The following is a 27564-nucleotide window of genomic DNA, read 5'->3' as shown; positions in this document are numbered from 1 at the left end:
GTGTTCAGGGCCGAAGAAATCGCTGAAGTCTGTCGTCATGTCTCTCTCTCTCCCCCCTCTTTCCGTTCGCAGAGTTCGTCACAATCTTGACGGCTCCGAAGTGAGCGGTGTCGCCTAGCCGCAGAGCCTCGGCCCTCTCCAGTGAGACGAATGACGAAGACGTCGACGTGTGTCCACGCGCGCGAATCTTCCAGTTTGGCAATACAACACCGCGCCCTGAGGGACCGGTCGAATCATCGAAGCAGCGAATGCCTCCCCCTTCCCCCTTCCTTCGAACCGCAACAGACGCTGCCCGGTGTGGGTGGACGTACAGACCTTGATCCCTTTGAAGCCTATGTAGCCACCAACCAACTTCGTGCGATAACTCGGATTTCACTTTTCGTTTCTTTCGATTCTATTTTCTATTTTTCTTTCCGCACTGCAACATATACGCACTCCCGGAAAGGTGTAACGATTGTCCCTGGCTATAGCAGCACCCTCGTTTAGTCGCGTGCAAGACGGCGTGTAACAAAAGACGCGCAGAAAAATAATCCGCGGAGTTTCGCTAAATCGAAAATTTCGTTATAATGAAATAGTTCGTGAAAACGTGAGATTCGATTCGGAAAACAAGGGGTTTTTTTCCCCCAGCATAAAGTTTTAGCAGCTTGAGCAGTTTCTTTACGGCGGATGAGAATGGTCATCCTGCCACATCCATAACGACTTTGCGCCGTTGCTCGAGCTTTCACTGCTTTATCTCGAATCGTTTTCAACTGCTTATCCAAAATCGTAATGGAGTGAGCTCTGCTCCATGATCGCAGCGTGGAGATCGAGCGCGAACGATAAAGGTCACGGGGGGGGGGGGCAAAGAATCTGAAGTGGAATCGTTACACTTGCTACGCCAGGTCAAGTCAAATAAGCGTTGCCATGGGACAGATTGGACCCTTCGGGGTGCACTATTGTTGCAGTGCGCAGTGTGTCACCCGTGCTTTTGAGAGCGCACATTATGTGTCGTATCATTGACGCCTCCCCCCACCCCTCCAACCCGTTCTTCACATCGTTTTGACCAGCACTCACCCCACTACACTCATTTTAATCGTTTTCAAACCAAAGAATAAAAGGGGGTAAAAGAATGTAATACATATTCCGAAATTCGGCTCACGCGCTGCCCAAGAACGAAAAGCTTTTTTCAGTCCCAACTTTATTGCTAGCACACGGTCGAATGTCCTCGGCCACTGCCACATACGCTGGGCCTTACATCGCTGGAGTGGCGGCCTATCTTCGTGTGTGGTACTCGGAAGACCCCATGCATCTAAGCGATGACTCGGAAGTTCAGTGTTTTGTTTGCTTGTTTGTTTCCTTGTGTAACACTGGATTTCGTAACACCTGCAAGGGTTCTAAGGATATCCCCGGCGACCAGCGTGCTCGTTTAGTCGGGTACAAAAGCAACCTGTACGTAGACAAAGTCGTGCAAGAAAATAAGCCTCGAATTTTGTCGAATCGAAAGATTCGCTGTTAACAAGGGGGCGCCCGCGTATGTTGTGTACCAATAATAGTGACCGAAGAATGGCGGTATTTACCTTGAAGTTTCCCGGATCGGCGATGTATTTAGCTCTGTAAGCACCGCAGCTCCACGCTTTGTTGTATACTGAAGGCAGGTGGCACAGATGCAAAGCGCCACAGAGTGTAGTTGGCACAGCGGCAGAACCCTCCCGACCTCTCTTTGCACATCACGTGAGTACACCATCGCAATGTTCAAAGTGCGCCACATTCAGCCACCATGGAGCACTGTTCGAAATCCTACACATCTCAGCGTACATTGGGCCTGAGGAAGCAGCTGCTTCGATGGCGGGTCACCGTAGACAGCGCGCGCCGTTCGAAAACTCTCGAAAGCGCCCCCTAGCGTATTTTTTACCGCACCACGACATCGCCCGTCCGAAGCTGACAATCGCAGCACCTATGGCTGAAGCAAGCATAACAAGAAAACGAAGCGAGGCATAAATCGAGCCTTTTCGGAGAGTCAGACCGGATATTGCGATCGTCCAAGGGTCTATAGCCACGTGTTACAAACCGTATAGCGTTAACCGCGTAGCAGCACCTTCAAAAACGCTTGTCACACCATAACAGCGCGTTTGTAACTTGCGGCAGATCGAACATCACAGAATACGTAAAGGCGCACGCGTTGTACGCTTTTCGTTGAGCCAGTTGTTCCGTCTTAACCTCTGACAGAGTGTATTGCTGAGCGACAAAAAGTTTCAACTGGCTTCTGCGCACCGCGTGAAAGTGGAATGTCGTTCACGTTTATATATGCGCGGTGACGTTTGGTCTCCCTAGGCTGAAAACAACGGAAGCCTTTCAATTTAGCATTTAAGAACGCATTATGAGAGTGTGTATATAGCAGTGGTAACATCGCAATTGGGCACAAATACTAAACATTGCATAGGCGTACGTCACTACACGGTGGGATATTTAGCCGACGAAAAATGGCTTGACTGCGGTGGCGAAGTAAGGTATCGGCGTTTTTTAAACTGCGCTAAAGGACTTGAAAGACACGTGAAACGAAGCGCACAGGACGGGCACTGAATTGACATTTTTAACAGGAAAAAACAGCGCCTAAATACCACAAGAAAGGCTAACCTGCGCGCGCATACATGCACACTCAACCAACGGAGCCGATCTATTCTGCAATCGAAGAAGGAAAACAGTCAGCTGATATGCAACTATCAGACGTATATATGATGTGAAACGCTTCCAAGATTTTACGTATATCCTCTCACTATCGCATGTCTCCCATTTCCTTGTTTGATTACGGTACAGGTTTGTTCGCAAAGGTGCCGTTGATTGAGTGTATACATGCGCACGCATGTTGGCGTTTTTTTTTTATTTATTCGCTGTTCTGCCTAACGTGAGCTGTCAGTCAGCGGCTCTCCTGTGCGTTTCTTCCCGTGTTAATTCTTCGCTCTATCAGCGCTGCTTCCAGTTGCCCAATCGTCCGATTTGCCACGTCATCAACGCACGGCCGTAGGCGAGATAGCGGAGAGCGAGAGGATCGAATAACTAAAAAGTACACCCACAGAACACCCGAACAGCTTTAGTGCCCAACACGTGCGGTAGAGGGCGTGTCGCGTGACGTCTAGTAAAGGAGTCGATCGAGAGGTGCACCGGAGGAGTGGACCGCCGTATGAGTAACTGCTTTGAAGAGTGTGCGACGTCCAGCAATAACCGACAGTTTCGTAGGCGAGATAGCGGAGAAAGAGAGGATCGAATCACTAGAAAGTACACCCAAGGAAAACCCGAACAGCTTTAATGCCCAACACGTGCGGTATAGGGCGGGTCGCGTGGCGTCTAGTAGAGGAGTCGATCGAGACTTGCACCGGAGGAGTGGACCGCCGTATAATTGTTTTGACGAGTGCGCGACGTCCAGCAATGGCCGACAGTTTCGCAGCAACGTGGGTAGTGAGGCAAAACGCCAGGGAGACGTGGACAAGACACGAAGAGACGAGACGTGAGAAATGTTCTTTAAGCGGAGGAGTCGAGAAATTTGGATGCGGTGAGGATTCTTTCGATAGTCTCGCGCGTTCGCAGTTCCCGCGAAACGTCGTCAGCATTTTTACCTAGCGAGGAAGAAGATAATTTGGCAGCTCATTGGAACTTCCGCAGAGCTTGCACTATTTTTTTTTTCTTTTCTTGCTTTTCAGTAATGACGGTTCTCTCTCCCATTCCCTTTCTATTCTTTTCCCCCATTCCTCCAACCGTCTTTTGCGTAGTTATACTAGGTGTAGTTCCTCATTGACAAGCACTGCGATCGTGCTAGTTTGGTACGGCTTCGTAACTTCGGATAGCTCAGGAAGGACTAAAAACAAAGAAAGTACACAGGACAGGTTACGGTCCTCCTTTGGCGCCTTTTAAGTCTCAAAGCTTGCCATATAATTGGGATTATTTTTTTTTTCCCTACTGAACTTGTCGTTGCTGCATGGAGTCTGCGAGAAGTTATGAGAACATGCTCCATGGCTTCTCTAGTGCTAAGGGCGAGAGTTAGCTTCCACTTCGCTTGCTGCCACCAGCACTACTTTGCATACCTGTCCGTAGGTGGCATGCCCACGTGTGAATCTCCCAACTTTAGGCCCAACGCTTCGCCGTTTCTTGAAACATGGGGGTGATAGGCTGTATGGCCAACTTGGCAAATGGCAAGGCTAGAAATCCTCCCACGTCGTTAGCGAGCGATGTCTCCATTTTGTTGTTCGTCGCCGCAACATTTTTTGATGAGCTCTGCCCACTCTTGAAAGCCGTCCTGTTGGCTGTTTTCTGCACCAGTAAAGTACCCGCAATACGAGATACAACGTTTCTTAGCAGTAGAATTAATGACTTGCCCATACCTAAGTCCGTATTCGCAAGAATGTTTACGTTAAAAAATAATAAACTAAATATTTTCCAGACTAGTTCAGAAGCCATAAAAGGACCCAGTGTAGGTGGTCAAATTTTGCTGAAGCGCAACGAACAAACTTCGAACACCGAGTTTTCTTTTTTTTCACAACCACACAGCGATATCACCCAATCATCCGTCACCGCGCACATTGTTACCGACATCTATCCCACATGTTGACCTCCGGTGAAACTTTTTTTTTGGCATTCATTGCTGTGTGAAGTTTGTGAACCATCAGCTTCAAAGTACCCAGCATGCACGCGCAACCTGTGTAAGCACTGCTGCGTGGTTTTTTGTGTGTCAGAGAAACGGGGCTTTGGATTGTTTTCTTGATTCAATACTTCCCAAGCAAGAGGTGTACCGTCGCTCCTCGCACATGTACAAACATTTTTCTCCTCTGCTTTGACTGAAGACACCCCCAAAAAATAAAGGCAGAAAGTGCACGTGTGGTTTCCTCCTTGACGAGTGTGCGCAGACACACGAAAGTATAGCTACATATACGCGTTAAAGGCTAAAGTGAGACACTGAGTCAGTTTAGAAATATAAAGCATTTTTGAAGAAATCTACACTTCCATTGATTTCGCGGCAGTAGGTTGATTATCAAAATTAAAACTGACGGCCAAAGTTTCATTCTTGAATTTCGTGCTGAACACTTAAGGCTGCTAGGTCAGTGTGACGTCATAGATTGAAAAGTGCTTTTTCGTATTTTCGGCCGCTGTGGTTCACTAAACGTTACCGAATTTTTTTTCAAGTTCACTCTTCTGTTACTGTAATAGAATATAGCTCACCTTTAGCGCTGAAACGTTAACTAGTCCGGAGCAGACGGCTTCACGATCCGTGACGTCACGGCGAGCTGGCGCGAAAATTTCGAGGTGGCGTCGCCACCGTCTTTCGTTTTTGCTGTTCTGGCTTACCAAGCGCCATCTCACGGTGTGAGTGGCCTTTTTGTGTGTGTGTGTGTGTGGAAGAGTGATTTACTAACACAGCTCAAATTATTCTTCTCTTCAGTGTCCCATTAAAGTCTATATATTCTATTAATCATTTTCTTTCAGCTCGATCTCTTTTCTCGGTGGCACATCAGGCTGAACACATCGGCAAAGACACATTTTCGTTTTGCATGTACCTGATAGCCATTTCCAGCGACTGGAGCAGATTATTCTAGCATATAATGTTCTTCTAGTACGACAGGCCAAAATTGGGAACTTTCAATTAAAACCTACAATAATGCAACCACTTCGTGCATCCGTACGTTCCCAATAAGAACGGGCACTGTAGACGTAGACTTTCGTAACATCGATTTCGGTTAATTCAATATTTCGGTTGATTCGATCCTCACATGACTGATGGTCCCGCAGGCGTCCAAACAAATTTTTAAGCGCCAAGACTTTCGTTATTTCGAACCAGAACTACGCACTCGTCGGATTATTCGTCCGTGCCTGACTGAAAAAGAGATCCAAATAGTGACCCCGATGGAAGCAGTGTCTGCCTTGGCGGCGCTATGGGACAATGGAGGCGCCGTAGACCCGCTCTCGTTGGAGAGGTCGATTTCCCCTCTGCCCTCGACATAGTTTCAAGCAAAAACAACTTTTCTTCCCAAGAAAAATGGTTCCGAAGATTGCACACGCGTTACAATACGACACGAAACTGAAACCGCGTTCGTACCCCGGCTTCATCGCCGTTGCCATTACAAGATGGCGGCAGTAACAGAACATGTTTTCGTGTCGCTTTCATTAAGGAAGCTCGTTGAAAAGAGGTTAGCTTACGTTCTAAGCTAGCGGCAACAAAGCTGCGTCCGTCACGTGTTTTCGGCGTAGCGGAATCTTGCGTCGCACGACAAACTGGCGAAGTGGTTATTAGTCTAAGCGTGGGACCTCATTACGTTCGTGACGGTCGTGGTGTCGTTAAAAAAAATGCGGAATATCGAACACAGCGGACAGCATTGAGGACATGTCGCGCGTACGTGGTCCACATGTAGAGATAAAGTGCATCCGGAAGTGGCGGTTACGGACATTAAAAGCCAATTGGCTGCAACAACATTTTGGACCTAGTTTAAAGCCTAGTTTAATGGACTGTAGAATGAATTGTTGTTGGGCTAGTTTGTGTTTGCTTACCGACATAATGCAGCGCGAAGACACAATTCCAAAGAAGAGACACAGAACACAGACTTGTGTTGTTTTGTACAACGCTGAGCTTACTTTCTTTCGATCTACCACGTGATCTTGCCAGCCCTGATAATCGCCCTCGGTAGCGGTAGGTGCGCCTGCGTGTAGGGAACAGTATATATGCTCTTCTCGCTGTTTTTCAAATAACGTTGTTAGTAGTGCCTGTGACGTTTTATGTGTCCCTCCTGTGTAATTGTGTCTCCGCGCTACATTATGTCGGTTAGTTTAATAGTGTAGTAATAAAAGAACCTCGGTGCGAAATTTGACGTTTGAAACACGAGTGACAGCGTGACGAAAAGCTCGCTGAAGTAGCCGTTTTTTATGCTATAACTGGGAAAAAAACGACCTGCATTACCACTCGCCAGAAGTAACGCATAAAAGAAATTCGCAGTTCCGCCCGAAAGGCGAAGCACCGATTGCGATAGCAAATTAGTAGATAACTGTTCGAAGTAAGGATAGTACCTTTATCGGCCGTATGAACTTGTAAACATTCGCTCACTAACTAAATTAACAATCATAGAACGTATCAGCGTGACTCAACGAGGACGAAGATAGAAACAGCCACACAGAGTCAGCGCTGTCTTTGTGTGTCTGCTTCTTTCTATATGTTCTTGTTGAGTCGCGCTTACACATTCTACCATGGATTCAAACCAACTGGCCCGCCAACGTACTTTAACTAAATCAACAAGCACGGTGTCACGCGTGCACAGGTAAACGTGAACACATCTCGCTGGATGAGCGTGGGAACTCGCTGTCAAAATTCTGGAGTGAGGAATCGCGGCAGCAGCAATTAAGCGAATTGACCTTCATGCATCTCTCGTTTCAACGCGAACGAAACGTCAAAAGCACAGTGCATACGAAGCTACCGGCACTACGCGCACTCTGCAAACATCGCAGGTCGCTTTGAAGAGGAGGCCCCTGCGGGCGCGCACTTTGGCCACGTCGGAGATCGCTTTCAAGGCTCACGAGCGTCGGCAACGTGTCCCTACGGCGCTGTTGTCAGATTAAAAGAGGACTGGCACCCGGAGGTGCCGCGTCCCAGAGCATACATGTACTCATCAACCCAATATCATTGGGTACATTGACCCCGGCGCTCTCCCTTTACCCGCGTTGACTGGACGGGGGGCTTTGGTTCGGGCCAACAGTCCTTCCCGGACAAGGAGGCTGCTGTGGCGCAGCACAACTGTGTTGCTGCAGTCAACACACAAACAGCCATGTAGGCCTTACAGGGCACGAGCCTGACAGGCCCTCGGAATGCCTTGACACTAAAGAGGTCAAGGCATACAACCACGGAGAACACCCAAAGCCATCCGTGAAGCAGCGCGACCACATGAGGGTCCGCCACGACCGGTTCCGGCTCTGGGTTCCACTGAACCAAACAAAACCCCGTGGCGTCCGCCAAAGGCGTCTACTACGGCGTCCGCGATTCGTGTGGCCAACGCGTGTAGGGAACGGCGGGCGAGCAGGACACCAAGGCACCCTAGCAGCCGCAGGAGAAGAAGCTCCTCCTTCCTCGTCTGACCCCCTTGCCCCACAGCCTCGCGCGCGAAAGAGAGAGAGAGAGTGTGTGTGTGGGATTGTGAAGAGGAAGAGGCGCTATTACTCGCGCACTCAAGATCGAACCGCGTTCGCCGGCTCACCCTCACACGCTTTCGCTCATACGGAACATCACGGCGACGGCGACAGTGTGTAAAGGAGACGGCAGAAGTGCGCATGAAATGACCATACCTGTATAACTGCTATCGGCATAAAAAAAAAACGCGCGGCTCCTCAACCTGACCTCCGAGGTTAGGCCAGCCCAGACTACACGCACGTATACGCTTGCCACTGAAAGCCTCTTCAAAAATGCGCAATCCGGATCTGGCTGTAACTACGTCGTCGATCAAGATGGTGCAGGACAAAGCCGGTCCGCACTGCGTAGCACGGCCAGGCTGGAGAACACAAGCGCGAGCACAGCTGCGTCCACTGTGTAGTGTGGATAGTGCACCTGCCGCGAGGCACCGCGATGAGCGCACTGGCCACCGAGATGCCCGGACCACCGCGTGCCCCGATTGGCATAGAGTTTCTCAATGTAGTGAGAAACGTTATGCCTATTGGTATCGGTGGGTGGCGCAGCGCATTGCGAAGCCAGCTAGCCGCGGGCGCGCGACGCCCGCGGCTTGCCGGGATTAAAGGTGTTGGCTGGGACGCGCACCGCCTGCTTATGGGCGCTGTTCAAAGGCGTAGAAAACTATAAGATTACCAGTTCTTACGGCATTGCCAAAATTGGTACGGTGGTATAGACTACTCGTCTACAACAAATTCAGCCAAAGTTAAATGTTGTTACAGTTGGCCTTTAATTAGAAGGCACTGTTTTTCAGCATGTAATATGACACCTCAAGCGCACATCACTCGGCCCGTTGCAGTGGTTGAAGGCCACGTTGCCGGAAGTTGCCGAATTGGCCCTTCCGAATCAGCCGCGTAGCCAGATCCTTTTTTTTTTCTATGGGGGGGGGGGGGTAGAGTTTCATTATTCTCTGTTACGTTTCCCGTGCTTGGCGCATAATAACACAACTATTACCTTGAGCAGCCCTTTAGTCTGCCTGAAGGCGTGTACCATGCTGGTGCCAGTCACAAAAGGGAACCACTCGCCCCCCCCCCCTCTGGCTACGCCACTGTTCCTTTCAAATAGCTGAATTGTGCGCTTTTCTTTTGTAGATACCCTCTTCCCTCTCGAGTGCTCAACGGATAGTGTGTGTGCGTGCGTCAGTGGTGCCTGGTACCACAAGCATGGAGTCTTTCTTTCCTCCATGACCACCAGATCGCCACAACAAGCTTTGGCGACGTAACGGAAAACCTAATGTCTGAATCCACACTGTGCTTCGAACACGCTTTTAATTGGTTTCATTAAAATGTAATATAATTGTTATTGCGACAGCAATTATGTGGACACTTCAAGCGCATTTCTGCCGTCGCCGTGATGTCCCGTGTAAAGTACAAGGGCGATAGCATTGTCGCCGCGCGCAGTATGCTGTATATGCGAGGGAAAGTGCGCAAGGGTGAGCCGGCGATCGCGGCTCAATCTCGCGCACGTAACGGAGGAAAGTAGGGACGAAACGCGCCGCCTTCCGTCGCGCGCAAGGTTGCGGAGGGAGGGGAGAATGGGCGTTCTACTCAGGGCGGCCGAGCGTGCCCGGCCAAGCAGCTGTATCTTGAGAGCCACATGCGACGGGTAGAGTCCGCGCTGTGTTTTCGCCTTTTAGTTCGCGCTGATGCGAGCGGAGACACGAAGGACAATTCACTCGCTGCAGCTGCCACGTTCCCTCAATGCAGCGTTTTGACAGCGCGTTTCCATGGCCATCGAGTGAGAGGTGTTCATGTTTGATTGTGCGCGCGTGACACCATGCTCGTTAATTTAGTTAGTACGCCTATGTTTACAAGTTTGTATACGGCCGATAAAGCTACTATCCTTCGTACAACTGTCTGCTAATTTGCTATCGCAATCGATGCTTCGCCTTACGGGCGAAAACTGCAGCTTTTTGTTGAGGTCTCGAGAATTGAGGCTCCATAGCGCGAGTGCTGGGCCGTCAGCTATCCAATAAAGAACTCAAACGTTATTGAGATCCCATGCACGGGGGGAATCAATTTTAACTGAAGCATTTAGCTGGTCTTGCTATCTAACACGTTTAGGAGGAGGGGGGGAAAAATGGAGCAATGTATTTATGTAAGCCAACAGTGCGTGTATTTAAATTGAGCCTGTGTGTGATGGTAAAAGCATGAAGACGATGATTTGACAGCGATGCCCTGACAAGTTTAGTTCCTACGTCGGTTAAGAACAGTTACAGCCTACCCCATTACGACTACAGCCGATCCCGAAGATGGTAACAATGTAGTGCAGCATCTTGGTTGCGCAATCTGCTACGACGAAAGCGCTGGGGAATGTGGGTCGATCTCAAAAGCAGTGCTGACTGCACACTCCCCCTTGTGGCACACTGGAAAGATGGAAGCTGGTGTGCACGCACGTGCTCTTGCTATGCGACGCGATGCACAGGTTAGTCGTCTCGAATAGCCAACCGGCGATCACGTTAGAGAAGCACGTCCGCGATCGAGGTACTACAGTTAGAGCACTGGGCTGTTGTGCTTGTAATCATAGGATCGATCCCACCATCGCACACTTCGAAATTTTTTTATTGGAACAGCAATTATATGGACACTCCAGGTGCATTTCCGCCGTCGCCGTGAGGTTCCGTATGAGTGACAGCCTCTAAGGATGGGCTGGCGAACGCGGTTCAACCTCGCGTGCACGAGCGAGGAACGCGGCCCGGATGCGTGCCCTCTCCTGTGACGCACTAGGCAGGGTGAGACGAGGGAGGGTCGTTCTTCTCCGGCGGCTGCTACGGTGCCTCGTTGTACTCCTCGCCCGCCGCTCCGTACAGAGTTGAGACAACCGCGGCGTTTACTACGGCGTTGGCCACGCGAATCGCGGACGCCGTAGTAGACGCTTTGGCGGACGCCATGGGGACGCGGTGCCGGCGCTCGTGTCACTTGAAAGCGATCTGCGACGTGGCTAAAGTGCGCGCCCGCGCGGGCCCTGTCTTCAAAGCGATATGCGATGTTTGCAGAGTACGCGTAGTGCCGGCAGCTTCGTATGGGCTGTGCTTTCGACGTTTCGTTGGCGCTGAAGCGAGATATGCATGAAGGTCAAGTCGCTTGCTGCTTCCGAGATTCCTCACTTCAGAATTTCCACCGCGAGTTTCCGCGCTCATCGAGCGAGATGTGTTCATGTTTTACCTGTGTGCGCCTGACACTGTGCTGGTTAATTTAATTAAAACACGTTGACGGGCTAATTGGTCTTAATCCACGATAGAAGGCGTAAGCGCAAATGACCAAGGTCGTAGAAAGCAGCAGACACAAAAGGACAGTGCTTTGTTTCTTTCTATGTCCTCGCCGCGTCACGCTTACATATTCTATCATTGTTAATTTAGTTAGTAAGCGAATGTTTACAAGTTCATACGGCCGATAAAACTACTATCCTTACTTCACACAGCTATATACTAATTTGCTATCACAATCTGTGCTTCGCCTTTCGGGCGGAACTGCGAATCCTTTGTTTTATTGAAGAGGCCCGAAATCTGGCAAGATTTCCGACCTACTGCAAAGTGCCTGGGATAAGCCAATGAATGCTTCGCATTAAAGGATTTGTGTGTCACGGCTGCCATAAGTGCCAACAACGGGGGGGGGGGGGCATGGCAACTAGTGTCACTCTACAATTTTCTCATTGACACTTTTCACCTAATTATATTTGAGAAGTCTATTAATGAAAACTAATTAGCTAATTATGCGGAATGAAACAATAGTTTGAGTATCTCCAAGCAATGACAAACAAATTACCTTTATTTTGTCCAGCTATGTGGCATTTGCATATTTTTAAACGCTGGCTAAAGTTAGCTGGGACATCTCCCCCCTGCGGGAATATTAAAACTTTACACCTATGACTGCTGCCTTAAGGTGACGAAGTAATGGTACATTCAACCGATCCTTGCCATTTTCTGACTGCGATTGTAACAATGCAAAGCCAGACGTGATCAGCACCAGACCAAGTCTGCCCAAGATGAACATTCAGTCACTCGAAAGAACCACGGAGCTTCCTGCGGAAAAGAAGTTGCTGCAGCTTCGCGAGACAGGAACTCGGATCTCATTCGCACTTACCGCACAAAAGGGAGAGTACGTCAGCGCTACAAGCTGGAGCAAGCTGCTCTTAATGAACCAAGTGAATGTGTTCCCAGCACTTGATTTCAACAAGCTTGAGAGCCAGCAGTCAAAGGCACTGCAAGTCAGTCATTTTAAATTCTCACACGAGATTCGACAAGAGTTTGCACCGCCAAGAAGTACTGAAGGTGAGGTAAAGTGCAATACCAACGTTCTAGGTATTATGCAACAGTCATATTCACCAACGTGAAAGTTTGATGTGGTTATTAGAATTGATCATAAAGGAATTGTACAAGAACGTGTGAACCCACCAAATGCACATTTTTTCTTCAATGAAGGTCAAAACATACACATGTGAGCAAAAAGAAAGCCTTTATACAAATGTCACACAAGTGCACATCCTCTACAACAAACACCTTGCACGTAAACATGTCTTTGATCTCCTTACTGTACACAACACAAGATGCAGTAGGGATGCACAGTTTTATAGAGCTTACAGTGCCCGCTCCCCCTTAATCACAGTGCAATAACTCTGCAGAGCTGAACACGCTACCAATGTAGTGCAATCGCGGAGCCGCAGATCCTTGCACATTGTTCTCCAAGCAAATATCTTGTTTTCATCAGTTTAAACAATACCACGGCGCACAAAAGCAGCCTGGCACTGCAGTCAGAATGCTGAACATGTTTTTCAATTGTAACAAGTCCCCGTCTGCATGCACCAATTTTGTGACCATGCCAAGCTTGGCTACACAGTTCTTATGGTGGCTGGGGGCTTCAACGTCAGCTGTGGCTCGTGCGATATGCTCGCACTGCAACCAAGCGCTGGGACAAGTGGCAGGTATCAAAGAAAGCTTGAAAACAAACTATCACACACTGGTTAGTGCAGTTTGTAAGTAGAATTTCCTACTACAAAGCCTTTCTTTCTTCATCTAAGAAAAAAGAAATATGAGGGGGGGGGGAGTGAGAGCAATTCTGAAATACAATGCTAGCAAGAAAAATAATATAGGTAAGGAGACAGGGTGAACTATGCTCTGCAGGTATGCTCACAAGAAATGCAAACAAATAACACACACGCTGCCCTCTCTTCACACACCACCACAAAGAATAAACTGTTAGAAGTATGTACACTTACCTATGAATATGTACACATACACATATTTTACGCAATGCAAGGGCAGGCAGCTTGAAACAAGATTCATTTTTGTATATATGTACATATACATGTAAACATACATATGTGTATATAATATATGTGTATATATATATATATATATATTTTCTGTGTATTATGTTGTACAATTTGTAGGTACCCCAATCCCCATGTAAATTCGACTACATGCAAGATTTAAGCAAAAGCTCGATTTTTTGTAAGGAACGGATGCACAAAAAAAGAACAGAAAAGAGAGAAGAGAAACATGTCCCTCATTAGTGTGGTGACAATAGGTGACAAATGGTGACAAAGACAATAAGGGATGTCAGCGAAATCCACGTCTGCGGCACTTGTCAATATACACAGCAAAGTCAACATCAAACTTGGGTGTGCGCTGACAATTCGTGGCTACAAATGTCCTTTCTTTAGGCAGTTTCAGCTGCATTATATTATAGTCTGAATGAATCGTTTGGGCCAGATGGCTAACCTTTAAAAATACAGAAGACCAAAACTTGTTTAAATACACCGGAGTTTTCAATGATCAGTTTGAACTGCTGCAAGTAGACTGTGCTCCTTGATCAACCCTTTCTTTTTTTTTGCTTGCAGTTTGCATTCTCTTCATATTGACACCATTTCGAATGTGTAAACAGCTGGTTAATATGCACACTGGTTTGGAAATACTGCAATCGATTCATCATCGACCTTTTCATTTTGTGAAAAGGCTTTCAACATGTACCTGGAGAGGCGACCCAAATCTGTGTAATGACAAACATCAAGCAACACGTTAGCAAGCCTTCATCAAGAGGTGGCACCCCAAACCACTAAAGGAACCAGCAAATTCAGATGAGGTCTCCGTTTTAACCAGGTGCCAAGCCGCAAACATTGCTCGGTTGCACCTGCTGCACATGGTGGACGCTAATTTTGTCTGGCCTACAACAAAATTCCTGGCATCAAGTGCTTTGTGCTTACACTTCATACGCTGTTTGCACCTTGCCGTAGCGGTAAATTTAATCACAACAAAACACGATGCAATTAAAAGTGTTTAGTTCACACAAAGCAGTGTGCCATTGGATGTGTACTCTTGCTCCCAACTTTTGTGCCTCAGCAGTGTACAGATCTTGTTTTCTTTTTAACAATCATAATTGCAAAATAACTTGCAGCACAAACTGCAGGTGCCATACGTGCCGTTCAATAGCATTAACTGCGCGCATGTTGAGATGCGCTGAGGCTTAGGAGAATTTGTATGACATTAGCTGCACAGCGTGAAAAAAAAGTGGACACGAGGTGACCGGACAGAATGACAATGTCTTGTCAGTGCTCGTCCTGTCCTTTTTTTCACCTCGTATCCACATGTTTTTCACACTTTGCAGCTATAAAATGTGCATGAGCCACTCACTTCAAAAATAATGGCGTTAAAAGGCTAAATATGCTACACATTTAGACATTTAATGCCATTAGCCGTTTTCGCTGTGGCAGTACCTCAACTCTCTATACCCTTGAAAACTGTATGTGACTTGGGGTGCAATTTTGCCCTGCAATCATCACCAATCCTGCATGCATTTTCTTTTATCATTGCAAAACCTGCACAGTGCTTATGAACGAAACATGTCAATTTAAAGCAAACTAATGCGCAGGCTTCCGTTTCCACGGTCCACAGTTCACATTACAGCATCATAATGCTGGCTCACACTCAGATGAAAGTCTGCATCACTTTTAGTGACCAGATTTGTAGCGACACGACATGGTACTCTCGCGAGTAATTGCCTATACAAAGTGTTCTACTCAGAGTTTCCCTGCCATATTTCGTTTAGTTTCCAGCAAAGATCATCACACACGTCTCAGCATGCCAAACATTCCTGATCGAAAATTAGAGCATGCGATGCTTTACACAAAGTGCATGCACACAATATTGATGTCAAGTATTGTTCCGCGGCAAAAGTAAGCTGCGAAGGTTTTCTACATTTTTTTCACAGTCCAAGCACCAATACTGAAGGCCACACTGCTGGCATGCACACGATTAGAGCAGCACAATCAAGAGACAAGAGACAAAAGGACAGCAAAGCGGCAATTCTGCAGCGATGTCTTCTACTTGATTCCATGCCACGTTCATCATACACTGTTCACGGCCGGCTAATCCCAATCATAATGCGGACAGAGCGTCGCTCAGACCACTGACGAAGTGTGAAAAGCGTGAAAGATAACAGCATCGGAAATAGGCATAGCTACAAGATCATACCCCAGCACGGCCCTACCTTCCTTCTGTATTTTCCACAACTTGTCTTACATTTCTCGCTTTCTGTGTGTTGCTCTAATTTAAGACAAATCCTCGACAAATAACTTAAATATGATGCTGCTGGCACGCAGTTTGATGCAACACTTCATCTTCACAGCCCTCAAGTAAATGAAACGGGAAGGAAAAAAAGCAAAACACAAGCCAAATGAAATGCTCCAACCAAGAACAACACCGAGAGGCATTACAGAAACAGACTACACCACTACATGAGAAGACAAAAAATAAAGAAAAGAATGTGGGAGGTAGCAAAAGAAACAAGGCCCTCATAACATGCATTCTGAAAGTGACATTGTTTGGCAGTCCGACAGACTATTGCAATCAAGCAAGCCAGACCAACATCCAACACATAAACACACAATACTAAAGGCCAAGATGCAATCAATTTTTGCTGCAAAGCTCGTGATTCTTTTATACATTCACTGATGTCGACACAGCCACCACACTCGCCTCTTTGGCGTGGTGGCCTGGAGAAGGGTAGAAAAACAAATACAATAACTGTGCATTTGCTCATTCAAAAACGCCTTGTGCTAGGAGGCGAAAAGGGAAAAAAAAAGTTTTACGCATGCGAGAAGCACTTTCGTCAAGCCGGAGCACACTCTTCTCTTCTTCTGAAAGCTACACGCGCTAAGCCATTACCCACCAACCCACACCAGCCCTGCTACAGGACAATGGCGGTGTGCAGCAACACAATCTGCCACCGTCGGTGGATGGCAGCCATTGATTTCAAGCATAGCAGGCTGCTTGGAAGACATTCAGCATCCATCGGTGCCACTGGGTAGCCGTGGAAAAACTGAGGACTGCCCCACACATCAAATGTTCACCATTCTTCAAAAATTCTTTTATCAATAGCAGTAACGATTTGCTCCAACATCTTTTCACCATTAAGCCTCTCACCAGTAGTGTCAAGAAGGTTTGACTGCCAATGTGGCATGCAGAAGCATCTTAATACAGCGACGACACCGAGTAACTTGCACCTGCTTTCATTACCAAGTCACAATGCTGGCCATGCCGCACCAGTGGACTCTCTTAATACCTCAAGCTACTCGGGGACATGATGAAACCTGTGATGCAGGCATGTCACGAAAAAAAAGAAAAAGATTAGTGATAGCAAAAGACATAAAAGATGGGGGACCGCGTCATTCTCTTTTTTTCTCTTCATTTTCTGGGTTCCCACGTTGTGAACATAAGGTCCATAAGCAGCAAGCGTGAAGCGCACCCAATGTCAGCAAGCCGGTGATAGGAGGAGGCGAGGGTCACACGCTGGAGGATCTAACGGCAGCGTCCAAAGCCAGGGCTACCTCCGCGGCTGTTGGAAGCCGTTGGATCCCTGGTCGGGGCCTCGTGGTTGACGGATGGGAACCTGCTGTTGGTCGGTCACTACGTGGTTCAAGACACTTACGCCGGATGACCTGCATCGGGTAAACATACACAGCAGTAAAGTTAGCTACCAGCCAATACTTGTACTTGTAGTAGTTACACCATGGTACAGCAAATAGAAACACAACTGTTTCTTGTTTTATGGAAAGCCGATAAAAGATTGCAGTCTCATCATAAAAGTTGTGGCACTAAAGTTAAAGCAAGAAAGGCAATACCAAAATAAGATTACAAGGGCAAAATGATAAAATACAGGAACACAAACAGTACCTCAAGCCTGTGTGAAAGCAACCTTCTGTTAATATTCCACCTATTCACTGTCCATGGAAAAAAGGAAGAAGCAGCAGAACTGTTCTAGCAAGAACGAGGCCTAAAGAATTGGAATGGTAATGTTACATTCTGATCCACACAGGTGACACAAATGGGAATGGGATGACTGATTGTAGGGCTAACGGAATATAGTAAGTCTCATCACATCAAAGTTTCAAGCATTACAACAGTCACATGGATGTGTTTGGCATTTTGTATGGCTTCATTGCACACAAATGTTTGTGTTACGACCTGAGATGCAGGGTCACATGAACTAAAGTGACGCACACTAAGGCACTTTTAAAGGGCACCTCATCAGGTCTGGCCATGTTGAGCTGACACGTGCAGTGCATGCAATGCACACTGACAATTGTGTCTGGTAAGTATTACATCCCTATGCACCACGGAAAGAGCTTAAATTTTAAACAAAACACTGTTTGACCTTCTTTTCAGGGGTGACGCACTCCCAGCCGAAGAGTGTACATAATCACGCAAGTGCGCCTACTTACATGGCAGTGTTGAGACGTCGCTCACAGTGATTGAGAATTATTCAAGGCAACAGCAGCTATTTGTTTGAACTGTTGCTTACATAGATTAATTAAAGTTTAGAGAAATAATAAAGAATACAAACCAAATGTCTGCATGCCTTTGTCTTACTTCATACCATAGCAAGAGAAATTTAGTTTCATTTTGTCTGCTTGTTCCCACGCTCTGCAGTCGCACACACAGAGAAAGAAATTTTCTACCATGTTACAGCACACGATCATGCTTTGTGATCTGCTGACGGCTCCCTCAGTATTTATGTTGCACTGACTTACCTATAACGCTAGTCGGATGTTCTCGTGCACCAGCGTGAAAAATCGTGCGCTGCGCGAAACGAGACAAATGCAAGTGCTCGCACGTGAGACCGTTAGTGGAAGTGCGCCGTGCAGCAAAAATGCAATAAAAAAAAAAAAAAAAAGAAGGCAGCCTACTGTGATGCAAGTGTCCCGCGATCCTCCTGTTCCATTATGGGAGAACACAGGGAAGGAATTTAGCTTGCACAGGCTAGACGGGGCAAGTGGAGAGAGTGTATGTTCGCAGTGGTGCTTGCCTCCTGAAATGATGGGTTCGCGGCGATGAAACATTTGTACCACGGCTGTTAGTGAACCAATATGAAAAATTCTTGTGGTAAAATGCTCTCTTAAGGGCACATAACAACTTCCAACGTTTAACCAAAATTTGCTATGCGGCCTGGTGAGGGGCCTTTTAACACTACGTGTCACACAGAGACCCAGTGCAAGCAGTACTCTGCTGCAGTAAAACATACCGATCATAACAAGGCCTTTACTCCCCCGTTGTACATACAGTTCACAAAAAAGAAAAACAGATTAAAAGTACGAGGTAAAAAACCAGCATTTGCCTCCTGTTTCTTCTGTAGCACTTTTAAGCACGAAACAATTGACTGCAATAAGGGTTCAACAGCTCATAGCCATATTTTTACCCGGCTAAGATTTTTTAAAGTACTGTCTGTAGAGAATTTAGTTTCACTACACTTTTACTGCACCTTCGAGTCAGCTGCAGAATAGAGTCAGAATTTTCAATTCTTCAGCAAGTTTTGTCAAATTTACGGCGTGGACTCCATGCAACAGCTCTCACTGGGAATGTGCAAAATATAAGAACACGAAACTTTTTCATGTCTGGCGTACCTGGAAAGCACCTATCCGGCCACTTGAAATGTAGTTATTTTTGTCGGCACTTTCACTTTTGATGCAACTAGCTTGGTGCGCACAATTGTGCACCCGGCACCTCAAGGTGCTATACCTGTGCTCAAAACATGGTGCACAAGTGTTTCTGGTCCAATGAATCCTGAAGGAATCAATGTTTTGCAGGACATACCCGACATCAAGAAAAACAACAAACTTAGTTCGAGAAATGCAAGTGTCAGCAATGCTACTGCCGTAATTCCTCGACCTTGTGCTGCAGTTAAATATGGCTCTCCCAGAAATTTCGCAAATGTACATGTGTCTCCATTAGACTGAGGTTATGCCTCCGTGCTCGATTTTTAGAGCCTGCTGCCACTGCACACAACTTGCCCTGGGTGGCACAAAAACTGTCTTCCAATAATCTAAGGCCACATTTCCCACCATTGTGATTGTGCACTGAGACATCTGAAAAACCGAGCGCTACTTGCAACACTGAGTTTTTGGCAGTTCAGGACAAAAAGTCTGTTTCAGTGCCAAAAACTTCGGCGGGAAATTTTTACAGCAAAGCTGCCAGCCTCTAGTTGGTCAGTATTTTTCGTGGCGTGTTCACCCAAAACAGGGCAGCTGGAAAAGGGGTTTGTGTTTGACTTTCTGCGCAACAGAATTACGTTTTCTTGCAAATTTGAACTACAATCCGATGCTGTCATGTCTGCAGGTTGTATGCAAGTCGTACCTTTGCGACGAATTTCTGCTGTTGTTTAAGCTGAAATATAATATTCTAGGCAGCATAGCTGAAGGTGCACGTCTGAAGGATAGGCAGACTCTTGCGGATATTTTTCTAACAGGCTACAACATGAGTGTACTACTTGCTCATGCGCAAGTTCTCTTTGACTCGACGACCTTTGATGTTTTTGGTGGGAGCAAAAGCAGACTGGAACGCTTAGAAACAAGCAAGGAACTGTGAGCTTCATGCATTCCCATGCACCATGCTCACTTTCGACGACCTCGCCGCATATGGCATGCGACATGTAACATGTGACTTGATTATGTCACCATGCTGAAACTGTACATCAGATACATTGCATGGTTTCCACCAAACCTTTCTCCACACAGGAAATGGCTCTTTGCCAATCCCATAGTAACAATGTGGACATGACAGTGGGGGGAATTATGTGCCGTTTGTAGGAGCTTTCTGTACCTGCTGGTGGAACCAGACATGAAACACATCAGCATGTTGTCGTGAACTTCCATACCATGACATAAAATATGGCACCAGGAATAAGGTTTATCTCGGGAGACAAAAGAGAAGTGAGCCTACAAACCAAAGTGTACGTGCAATATCAACACTCAGGGACCTACACGTCGCAGGTAATTGTGTCTCCGTGAGCGCGGAACTAGGACTGGATGCAAAAGGCCTCGGCTGCCAGCCACGTGCAAGAGGACAATGAAAAGACACACAGTGAGAAACTACATTCAGCTACCAGCCCAAGCAGCAGTGCAAACCCCGGCAACCAGCCTACACATGTCAGCAGAGCCGCACTGCTCACTTGGCGCAAAGCTCGACCGCAGCCCCTTCACAGCCCTTAGGAACAAGAGACATCAAGCCCGGCTTTAGAGGAGGAGTTCCAAACTGAACAAGCATCTATAAATGTTGGTGTACGGGACCGTCCTGCAAAAGGCTTAGAAGCAGCACACCGGAATGGACAAGCACGATCATTCGAATGCGCCACTTTTCACAGAAACGATTGTGTGTTGGTGTTCTACATGGGGGCAAACATATTCGCTCGCTACCTGGTCGCGGTGAGTCAGCCTTCCTCGATTTGTTGCACACCCATCAGCGTGTTCTAGTGGTAATAATTAAACTGACTAGATTGGTGCAGGAAAGGTGCAATAACTGCCCTTGTGATTGTTTGCACTATTGTGATGTTGTTCCTTTGTCCCAAGAGTACGTTGGAGACTCCACAGGCCATGGCCACGTGTTTTGTAAACACAAATGCAAAGACAATGGTGCTAAAAGCTTCAAACAGATCCTCATAACTACCAGCCACTGTACCCCAGCAATGTTCCAAATAACCCATGCAGGAGGAGGCTGAGTTTCATTTCCTTCAATACCACATTATCAATACAAATTGTGTTGATACTGACATCAAGGTTATTGCAAATAAATGCAACCAGATTATATGGCACTAAGCTCAAGGCTTAGTGGCACAAGAAAACTGGAAAAGTTGTCAGTGTGAACTATGAATGACAACAGGTATAAATGCTCGTAACAAAAAAAAAAAAAAAAAGACCTAGCAAGTGTAATAGAGAAAAGGAAAGTGGCTGCACAAGATAAACATGTGAACAAAATGGCACAGACCTAAAAAGAAACAGCAATGTCATTCCTTAAAGAGACACTAAAGGCAAATACTAACTCGCCTTGGACTGTTTAAATATTATTCCAGAAACCTCACAACGCTCGTTTCGTGCCAAGAAAAGATTTAGTTTATGAGAAAACTGTATCTGAAGGGGCTGAATACCTCTATCGCAATCCAAGTCTCCCGCCACAAAAACCAGGAAGTGGTGATGTTGCATATGCCATCGCTGCCCTTCGCGGCCGTCGGTGAGTAAAACGGCGCCCAAGAGACGGTGTACGGCGTTTCCTGGCCATGGAGAAATCGAGCCACGACAGAGCGGTGGATTCGCTGCTGCAGCTGCTCTTGGTCAAGTGGCGTGAACGGTTCGAGCATCCCGTGACATCACATGGAAGTGGAATGCTCTGCTACTTGCAGTTTGTGTGAGTTTTGCAAGCCCAGAAAACCAGTGCAGCACTAAGTGATAATGAAACTACCAAAACCCAAAAGCGAAGTTGGCACAGAGTTGAGCGAAAACGAAATCTTTTGACCGCCGGCGTAGTTGTCAAGGGTAATGGATATCTCTTTTTTTCTTCTAAAAATGAAGTAGAACTGGACAAGTACAATTTTTTTTCATCCTATAATTCAATACAAATATGTTTTATAAGCAGTGGTTGAGTATTAGTGACAGAATTTAAATTAAAAGTGCCTTCGTCTTTGGGCAAGTAGTCAAATATTCCGGGGGGGTCTCTAATCGTGTCTTGCATTTTACTCAACTTCACGATTACGAAAGCTGTGTTCACGATAATGTTGTTACGGAAGGATACAGTCTGTCTATACTCCCAACATCCCCGTAACAATAGTGACACCTTAGAATTCCTCTAGCATTGATTGGTCTATCATTAGCTTGACTTAATATTTGCCTTTAGTGTCCCTTTCACCACAGCTAGTCACTGTGATTAACTGGAAAATTTTTCCATGAAGCCAGCAACATTTGCAGACTAAGTACCCATCACTGCTAATTAGTGCCTTTAGTACCCTGCATGAACAGAAATTGCTCTCGGAGCAACATGGGTACTTAGATGAACAGTACAAGCAGTCCTACAAAAAACTGCAGATCCCACACACTGTGGGAATTAATCATATGCAAAGCATTTTGCGGGTATCTGGCTTTCTAGCCTTCTTTGAGGTGCTGCAAAGTGATACCAGGTGGACTAATGCGTTTGTGTAAATTGGAGTGCTTGTGTGCATGGACTGTGAGCGCACATGCCTGTGACAACAGCAGCATGCCAATGACCACGCTGAAGATGATCGTATGGTGGCAAGGGCATGATTTCTACGCCAGGCATTCAGGAAAAGCTTACACAGCAATTGTTGCTTTTTGCATAGGCAGTGGATGACTGAAAATGAGAGAAACACAGACTGCGAAGTCCTCTGCGCCTACATGTTATGCAGTTGTGCGGCTATGTCATGAGGGGTATGTACGACGACAATGCCATGAGCACTCCAGTGAAGAAGTGTTAAAGCATGATTAACTTAGGCAATCGCGAAGTCAGTACAACATCACACACTTTTTAAGTAGTGTGCTAAAAGGTAAGTCCCGAGGAATGTGGGCCAGTCCTAGAGATAGTGTAGTCTAAGACAGTACCTCGAACCACAAGCTGTCACAAGGAAAGAAATCGAAGTGGCATGGGACGCACATACCAAGCACTTAAAAGAGCTGGCTTGCTTTGGAACAAGAGAAGTATGTGTGCGATCATGGCCTAATGGTTAAAGCAACTGGCTGCTGTGCTTGACGGCAGAGGTTCGCTTTCACCATTGGTCACACATTATTTCCTTTTTGCTAAAGTGAGGTGAGTCAGAAATATACCAATCTACCTAACTACCGCAAATTGCCAAGAATGAGGCAAAGATTGCTTCGCAATAATAGCTCCACTATCACAGTTATTCATCTACGTTCAACTGAAACAATTATTTGAACAGGGCCTGTACAGTGCAATGCTTATAATGTGCTCAAAAACAGATGCTGATGTCTTGTTGGGCAACGAAGCGCCATCAAAATTTGCAATAGTGTTTCCTGCATGTGCACTTGTAATTGCACTGTCATTGAACAGAAGGCACTATTGTACCACCTGTAAAGTTGGCACTGCTTTCCGACTGTCATCAGAAACAATGCACTGCGACTGAATGGTTAGCGGTTGAGAAAGAAATTGTAGAAACATTCACTTACACTTGTTGTGGGGCCAGAGTTAATTATGACATACACACCACAACTACTGTGTAATTTAGGCATATTGGTAGAGTTAATGATGGCTGAACAAAATTCTAGAAGACATTCTGTTGAACAGCCAACCAAGACCTATCAATCAGTCAAAGAATAGAAACGGGAACTGGTGAATTAGTGTCAACTTAAGGTTGCCTAGGGGCTTAATATAAGTCTGACGATCAGGAAGCAACTGGAAAATTTATTTGGACAGCGCCCTCCTGTTTACCATATATTGCAGATTTGGCCCTTCATGTTAAAATGCCAGCAATAGAATGCACTGGATAAATGCAAGGTTTGAAGAGCAGAGCACGATTTATGCGCCACACAAATTTATTCAGGTGCAGAATGCACCTCATGAAAGGATGACATGCATGCTTTAATTTCATTCTAGTGAAAAGCCATATGAAACAATAACATCTGTGCATATGACTAATGATTAACTGAGAACAAGCAGCTAAAAAAAAAAAGAACAAAGACAAGCAATATTATTTTCTTGTGACCCCATATTTGCCTTGCAGACAATTATTTACAACCAGTTGCTGCGTTACCTTCAACAACCCTGGTATTTGCTAACCTAACTGATGGGTTTAATTTTTACTGATTGGCGAAAAGCATGAGCAGGCCTGCTGATACCAGGAAGTGCAACAATAATTAGCATCCTGAAGCCACACAAAAAGGGCCCCAAGGTTGCCTTCTCTATGCAACATTTACCAAGACCTCAATAAAGTTGCTTTTGAGGGACTCTATGCAACATTTACCAAGACCTTAATGAAGTTGCTTCTGAGGGACCCATAGGAATGGGTCCATGTCAAGCTGGGAATCAAACTTTCAACCTTGTGAATAGCAATGGAATGCTACAACCACTGAAAAGCAGGGAATGATTCATGCACCAAGAACATGAATTCAGGTACGGAACACTAGGTGATGCGGGGATGACATACGTGCACTGTGGCAGGAACCACTAAGTGAAACATGATCTAGTAGGAATGACTTCCCTGCCAGGAGGCGAATCAGAAGAGTAGTACTAACTGATGAAAGACTGTCAAGCATGATCTGATACCAAGCAATGTGTTCCGCTGAAGTGGGGTCATGTCATATGACTAAGGAGATTTAGAAATGGCCAAGTGAAATTCTGCACAGGCTGTCTGTACTACTTAAGAGAAAGAAGGCCTTTGGGTTGTCATGTGCCTTGTGTCAGCCAATTCAAAGACCATCCATTGTCATGCATGGGGATTTCCAGCATGTCATTTGTGAGCTTGCAATGAGCACTTGGACAGTGTTTCATGTTGCAGTGAGCAGCTATAACAGCACCCAACTCCGACAAGCACACGAACTAACCGCACATGCTGAATTTATCTGAACCATCTTATATGCCGTCGAGCACGGCCATACGGTGTACCCAAAGAGTCGCGTTTATTACGCGAATATGTCTGTGCGCCCAACAACCCTTGCTGCAGTTTAGTAAAGGAACTTCCCACGGCCTGCACTGCAAAGCTGCCAGTGACAAACAGCCACGAACAGCAGTCACACGGATGGGCTTGCTCGGATCGGCGAAGCAACAGCACAGACTCCACAACGTCAAAGCACTCAACGCATTCCTCACTTTTCTTTCTGGCCGTCATCTTCGCTGCGAGCTGAACCCAGTATCCGCAGCCTCGCCTCGGCGTACTCGGCTTCCCGCTGTTGTAGGCTCTTGACAGGCTGCCGGTTGGGCGACTTCTCAGAACCGGTGCCGTTGACGCTCCCACCGGACCGGATCGCGTCTGGGGGCCGTTTTAGAATCTTCACCGCCGGCGTGTACTGCGTCCGAACACTGTCTTCCAGCAGAACACGCGGCATCACTGCCACTTCGCCGACACCAGCCCCGCCGACGCCGCTCGCTGGAGGATTCGCGTTGTTACTGAAGCGAGGGAAAAAAAAAAAAAAAAAGATGTGCAAAGAAATGAGATCGTCACGCGACGCAGCTAGGTAGGGCGGTCTGCCGAACCGAGCATACACTGACGGAGCATCGGAAGGCGTTTCAAGGAGGCCAAACGGATCGTGCTCGCGGACATAAAAAGAGAACGCTGCGACTTCGAAGCAGTGCGACTACCTCGCCGACGATTGTGGATTCAGACGAAACAAAATCGCAGCTGAGATAGCCTTATCGCGATGAAAAAAAGAAAAAGAGCCGTCCAAATAGATTAGTAAAATACACTACACTGCCTAAACTGCCCTGCGGGCCAGGCTCCACGGAAGAGAGTTTGGTAGGCTGGTTGATTGTCAGCACCAAATAAACTCTGTACACGTAAACTAGGCGCGTTTGCAAGCTGTTGCTTTCAAAAATAAAATCTCGGACAATCTATTAATACAAAAGGGTGCAAGAACGTTAGCTGGAACGAGTGCTAGCGCGATGGGAAGAAACGTCAAGTAAACTGACCTGTTTGCGGAGTTTGTTTTCACCTTTAACCTTTCCAACTTCTTCTCCAGCACCTGATTGGACATGACAGCGCACGTTAGTGATCCGAAAACACACACAAGGCACAAACGCGGGCACCAAACGCGCAGGCAGATCCAAAAGGAAATTTGTTTCTCTCCTGCGAGGAGAAAAAAAAGGGGTCCGAGCTCAAATGAATCAAAACAGGGAAAGCTCGGCTCAGTGGAGAAGAGTAAGCCTAACTTTAGGCCTATTGCCTTCATGCACTAAAAGCTCGTTCACTTCGAAGGCACGCAGAACGACGTGCGCTGCACTTGCTATTAACGTTAACGGGGCCGCGTACGCTAGGCGCACAGCGACCAGCGAGGGGACTTACGCCATTTTCCACCATATCCTCCCAGTCGTCGCAAATATCCTCCGAAATGTCGTCTGCCATAACCGCGAACAAATAAAAATAAAGCGACCGACGCGACGTCTGTGGCCCTTTTGCGGCAACCCCCGCACAAGTAGTTTCGTTCGCGTTGGGGTCGGTCGTCGGTAAAAATAGCAGCAGCCAGTCGCGTGCACCAGTTTGGCTAGCAGATCAATCCAGCTAGCCGTTGTGGGCAACAGGAAAACAGTCCGCTAATTCCATGTGGCTTCACTTTGGTTGCCATATTTGGATCGGCGGGGCGCCAGGGATTGCCTAATAATAAAACAGGGCTACAAAGATACACTTTCGCTTCGTTAGCCCGCACTACCCACTACACATGGCCGAAGCGCGCGCGGAATAGACTCGGGAAATGTCCGAGAAGTTTGCAGAATAACTTTTCCTTAGCTGTACGACCGGCGGCATTAATTCAAACGGTTCTGTACCCCATAGTGAAAAAAAAACAAAAAAAAAACGGCACTAAAACGAGGGATGCAACAGGAGAAGGGATAGAGGCATCGGCACTTCTCCAACCATTCTGTTCGGTTGTCTCCAATGCTGAAGCGCTTTTCACCATGCTTCCACATACTGATCATGCAATAACTTCTTACTCTGCACAACTCTACATTAGATTTTACAAACCCTGCTGCAGCCATTCCTCTGGGATGGTCCTCCATAAGGTGTACAGAAAAGCAGCCGCTGCTGCGGGATGTTGAAGCTGCACTGGGAGCAACCATTATGCTAATACACTTACCAGAGCAGGTAGTGGCAAGATTTGGCAAAGCAGACATTTCAGGGGGAGCGAGATCACTTTGTTAATACTTCCATGCAAATGGTGCATGCCAGTACTGCAACCACTGTGGCACGCAACGTTTCGAAAGAAAGGACAACTTTTGTAACATTTTTTTATTCCCCTTTTATAGATCAATATACCTCTTTAGAATATACAACGACTGGCACAAAAGACTGCATAGAAACTTGCCCCCAACTAGGACCCTCAACCCAAGCCACCACATTGGGAGGCGTCAGGGACATTCTTCGATACTCTTCTTGCTGTTATCACCATTCTGCACACAGCAA

The 27564-nt window shown here is 46.8% G+C and overlaps 2 protein-coding genes across 2 annotated transcripts in view; one reads left to right on the top strand and one right to left on the bottom strand.

Annotated features, from left to right (window-relative positions):
- LOC142575736 (calmodulin-like) overlaps positions 1–4842 on the top strand; it is a 166730-nt gene extending 161888 nt beyond the window's left edge. Inside the window, exon 5 of the mRNA XM_075685334.1 lies at positions 73–4842. Coding sequence (XP_075541449.1) covers positions 73–104 — 32 coding nt within the window. The 3' untranslated portion in view covers positions 105–4842. The remainder of the gene's footprint in view (positions 1–72) is intronic.
- Positions 4843–12602: 7760 nt separating this feature from the next.
- On the bottom strand, positions 12603–26679 carry LOC142575735 (SUZ RNA-binding domain-containing-like). Its single transcript, XM_075685333.1, has 4 exons — positions 26452–26679; positions 26079–26131; positions 25263–25559; positions 12603–17101 (listed from the first exon to the last, which is right to left on the bottom strand). The coding sequence occupies exons 1-4, from the start codon at positions 26509–26511 to the stop codon at positions 16987–16989; spliced, it is 525 nt and encodes a 174-aa protein (XP_075541448.1). The 5' UTR covers positions 26512–26679; the 3' UTR covers positions 12603–16986.
- Between the last annotated feature and the right edge of the window lie 885 nt (positions 26680–27564).

This window comes from Dermacentor variabilis, chromosome 3 (genome assembly GCF_050947875.1).
Source record: "Dermacentor variabilis isolate Ectoservices chromosome 3, ASM5094787v1, whole genome shotgun sequence".
NCBI classification, from domain to species: Eukaryota; Metazoa; Arthropoda; class Arachnida; order Ixodida; family Ixodidae; genus Dermacentor; species Dermacentor variabilis.
The sequence above is the reverse complement of the archived record's forward strand: the minus strand, read 5'-3'. Positions and strand labels throughout refer to the sequence as shown.

What these genes read in the sequence shown, in the direction of transcription:
- LOC142575735 (XM_075685333.1), bottom strand. Translation starts at nt 26,511, where the DNA reads ATGGCAGACGACATTTCGGAGGATATTTGCGACGACTGGGAGGATATG. An exon ending in AAAACAAACTCCGCAAACAG is followed by an intron (nt 25,560 to 26,078) that starts GTCAGTTTACTT and finishes CCCTCGCTTCAG; the next exon opens with TAACAACGCGAATCCTCCAG. An exon ending in GATGACGGCCAGAAAGAAAA is followed by an intron (nt 17,102 to 25,262) that starts GTGAGGAATGCG and finishes TACCCGATGCAG; the next exon opens with GTCATCCGGCGTAAGTGTCT.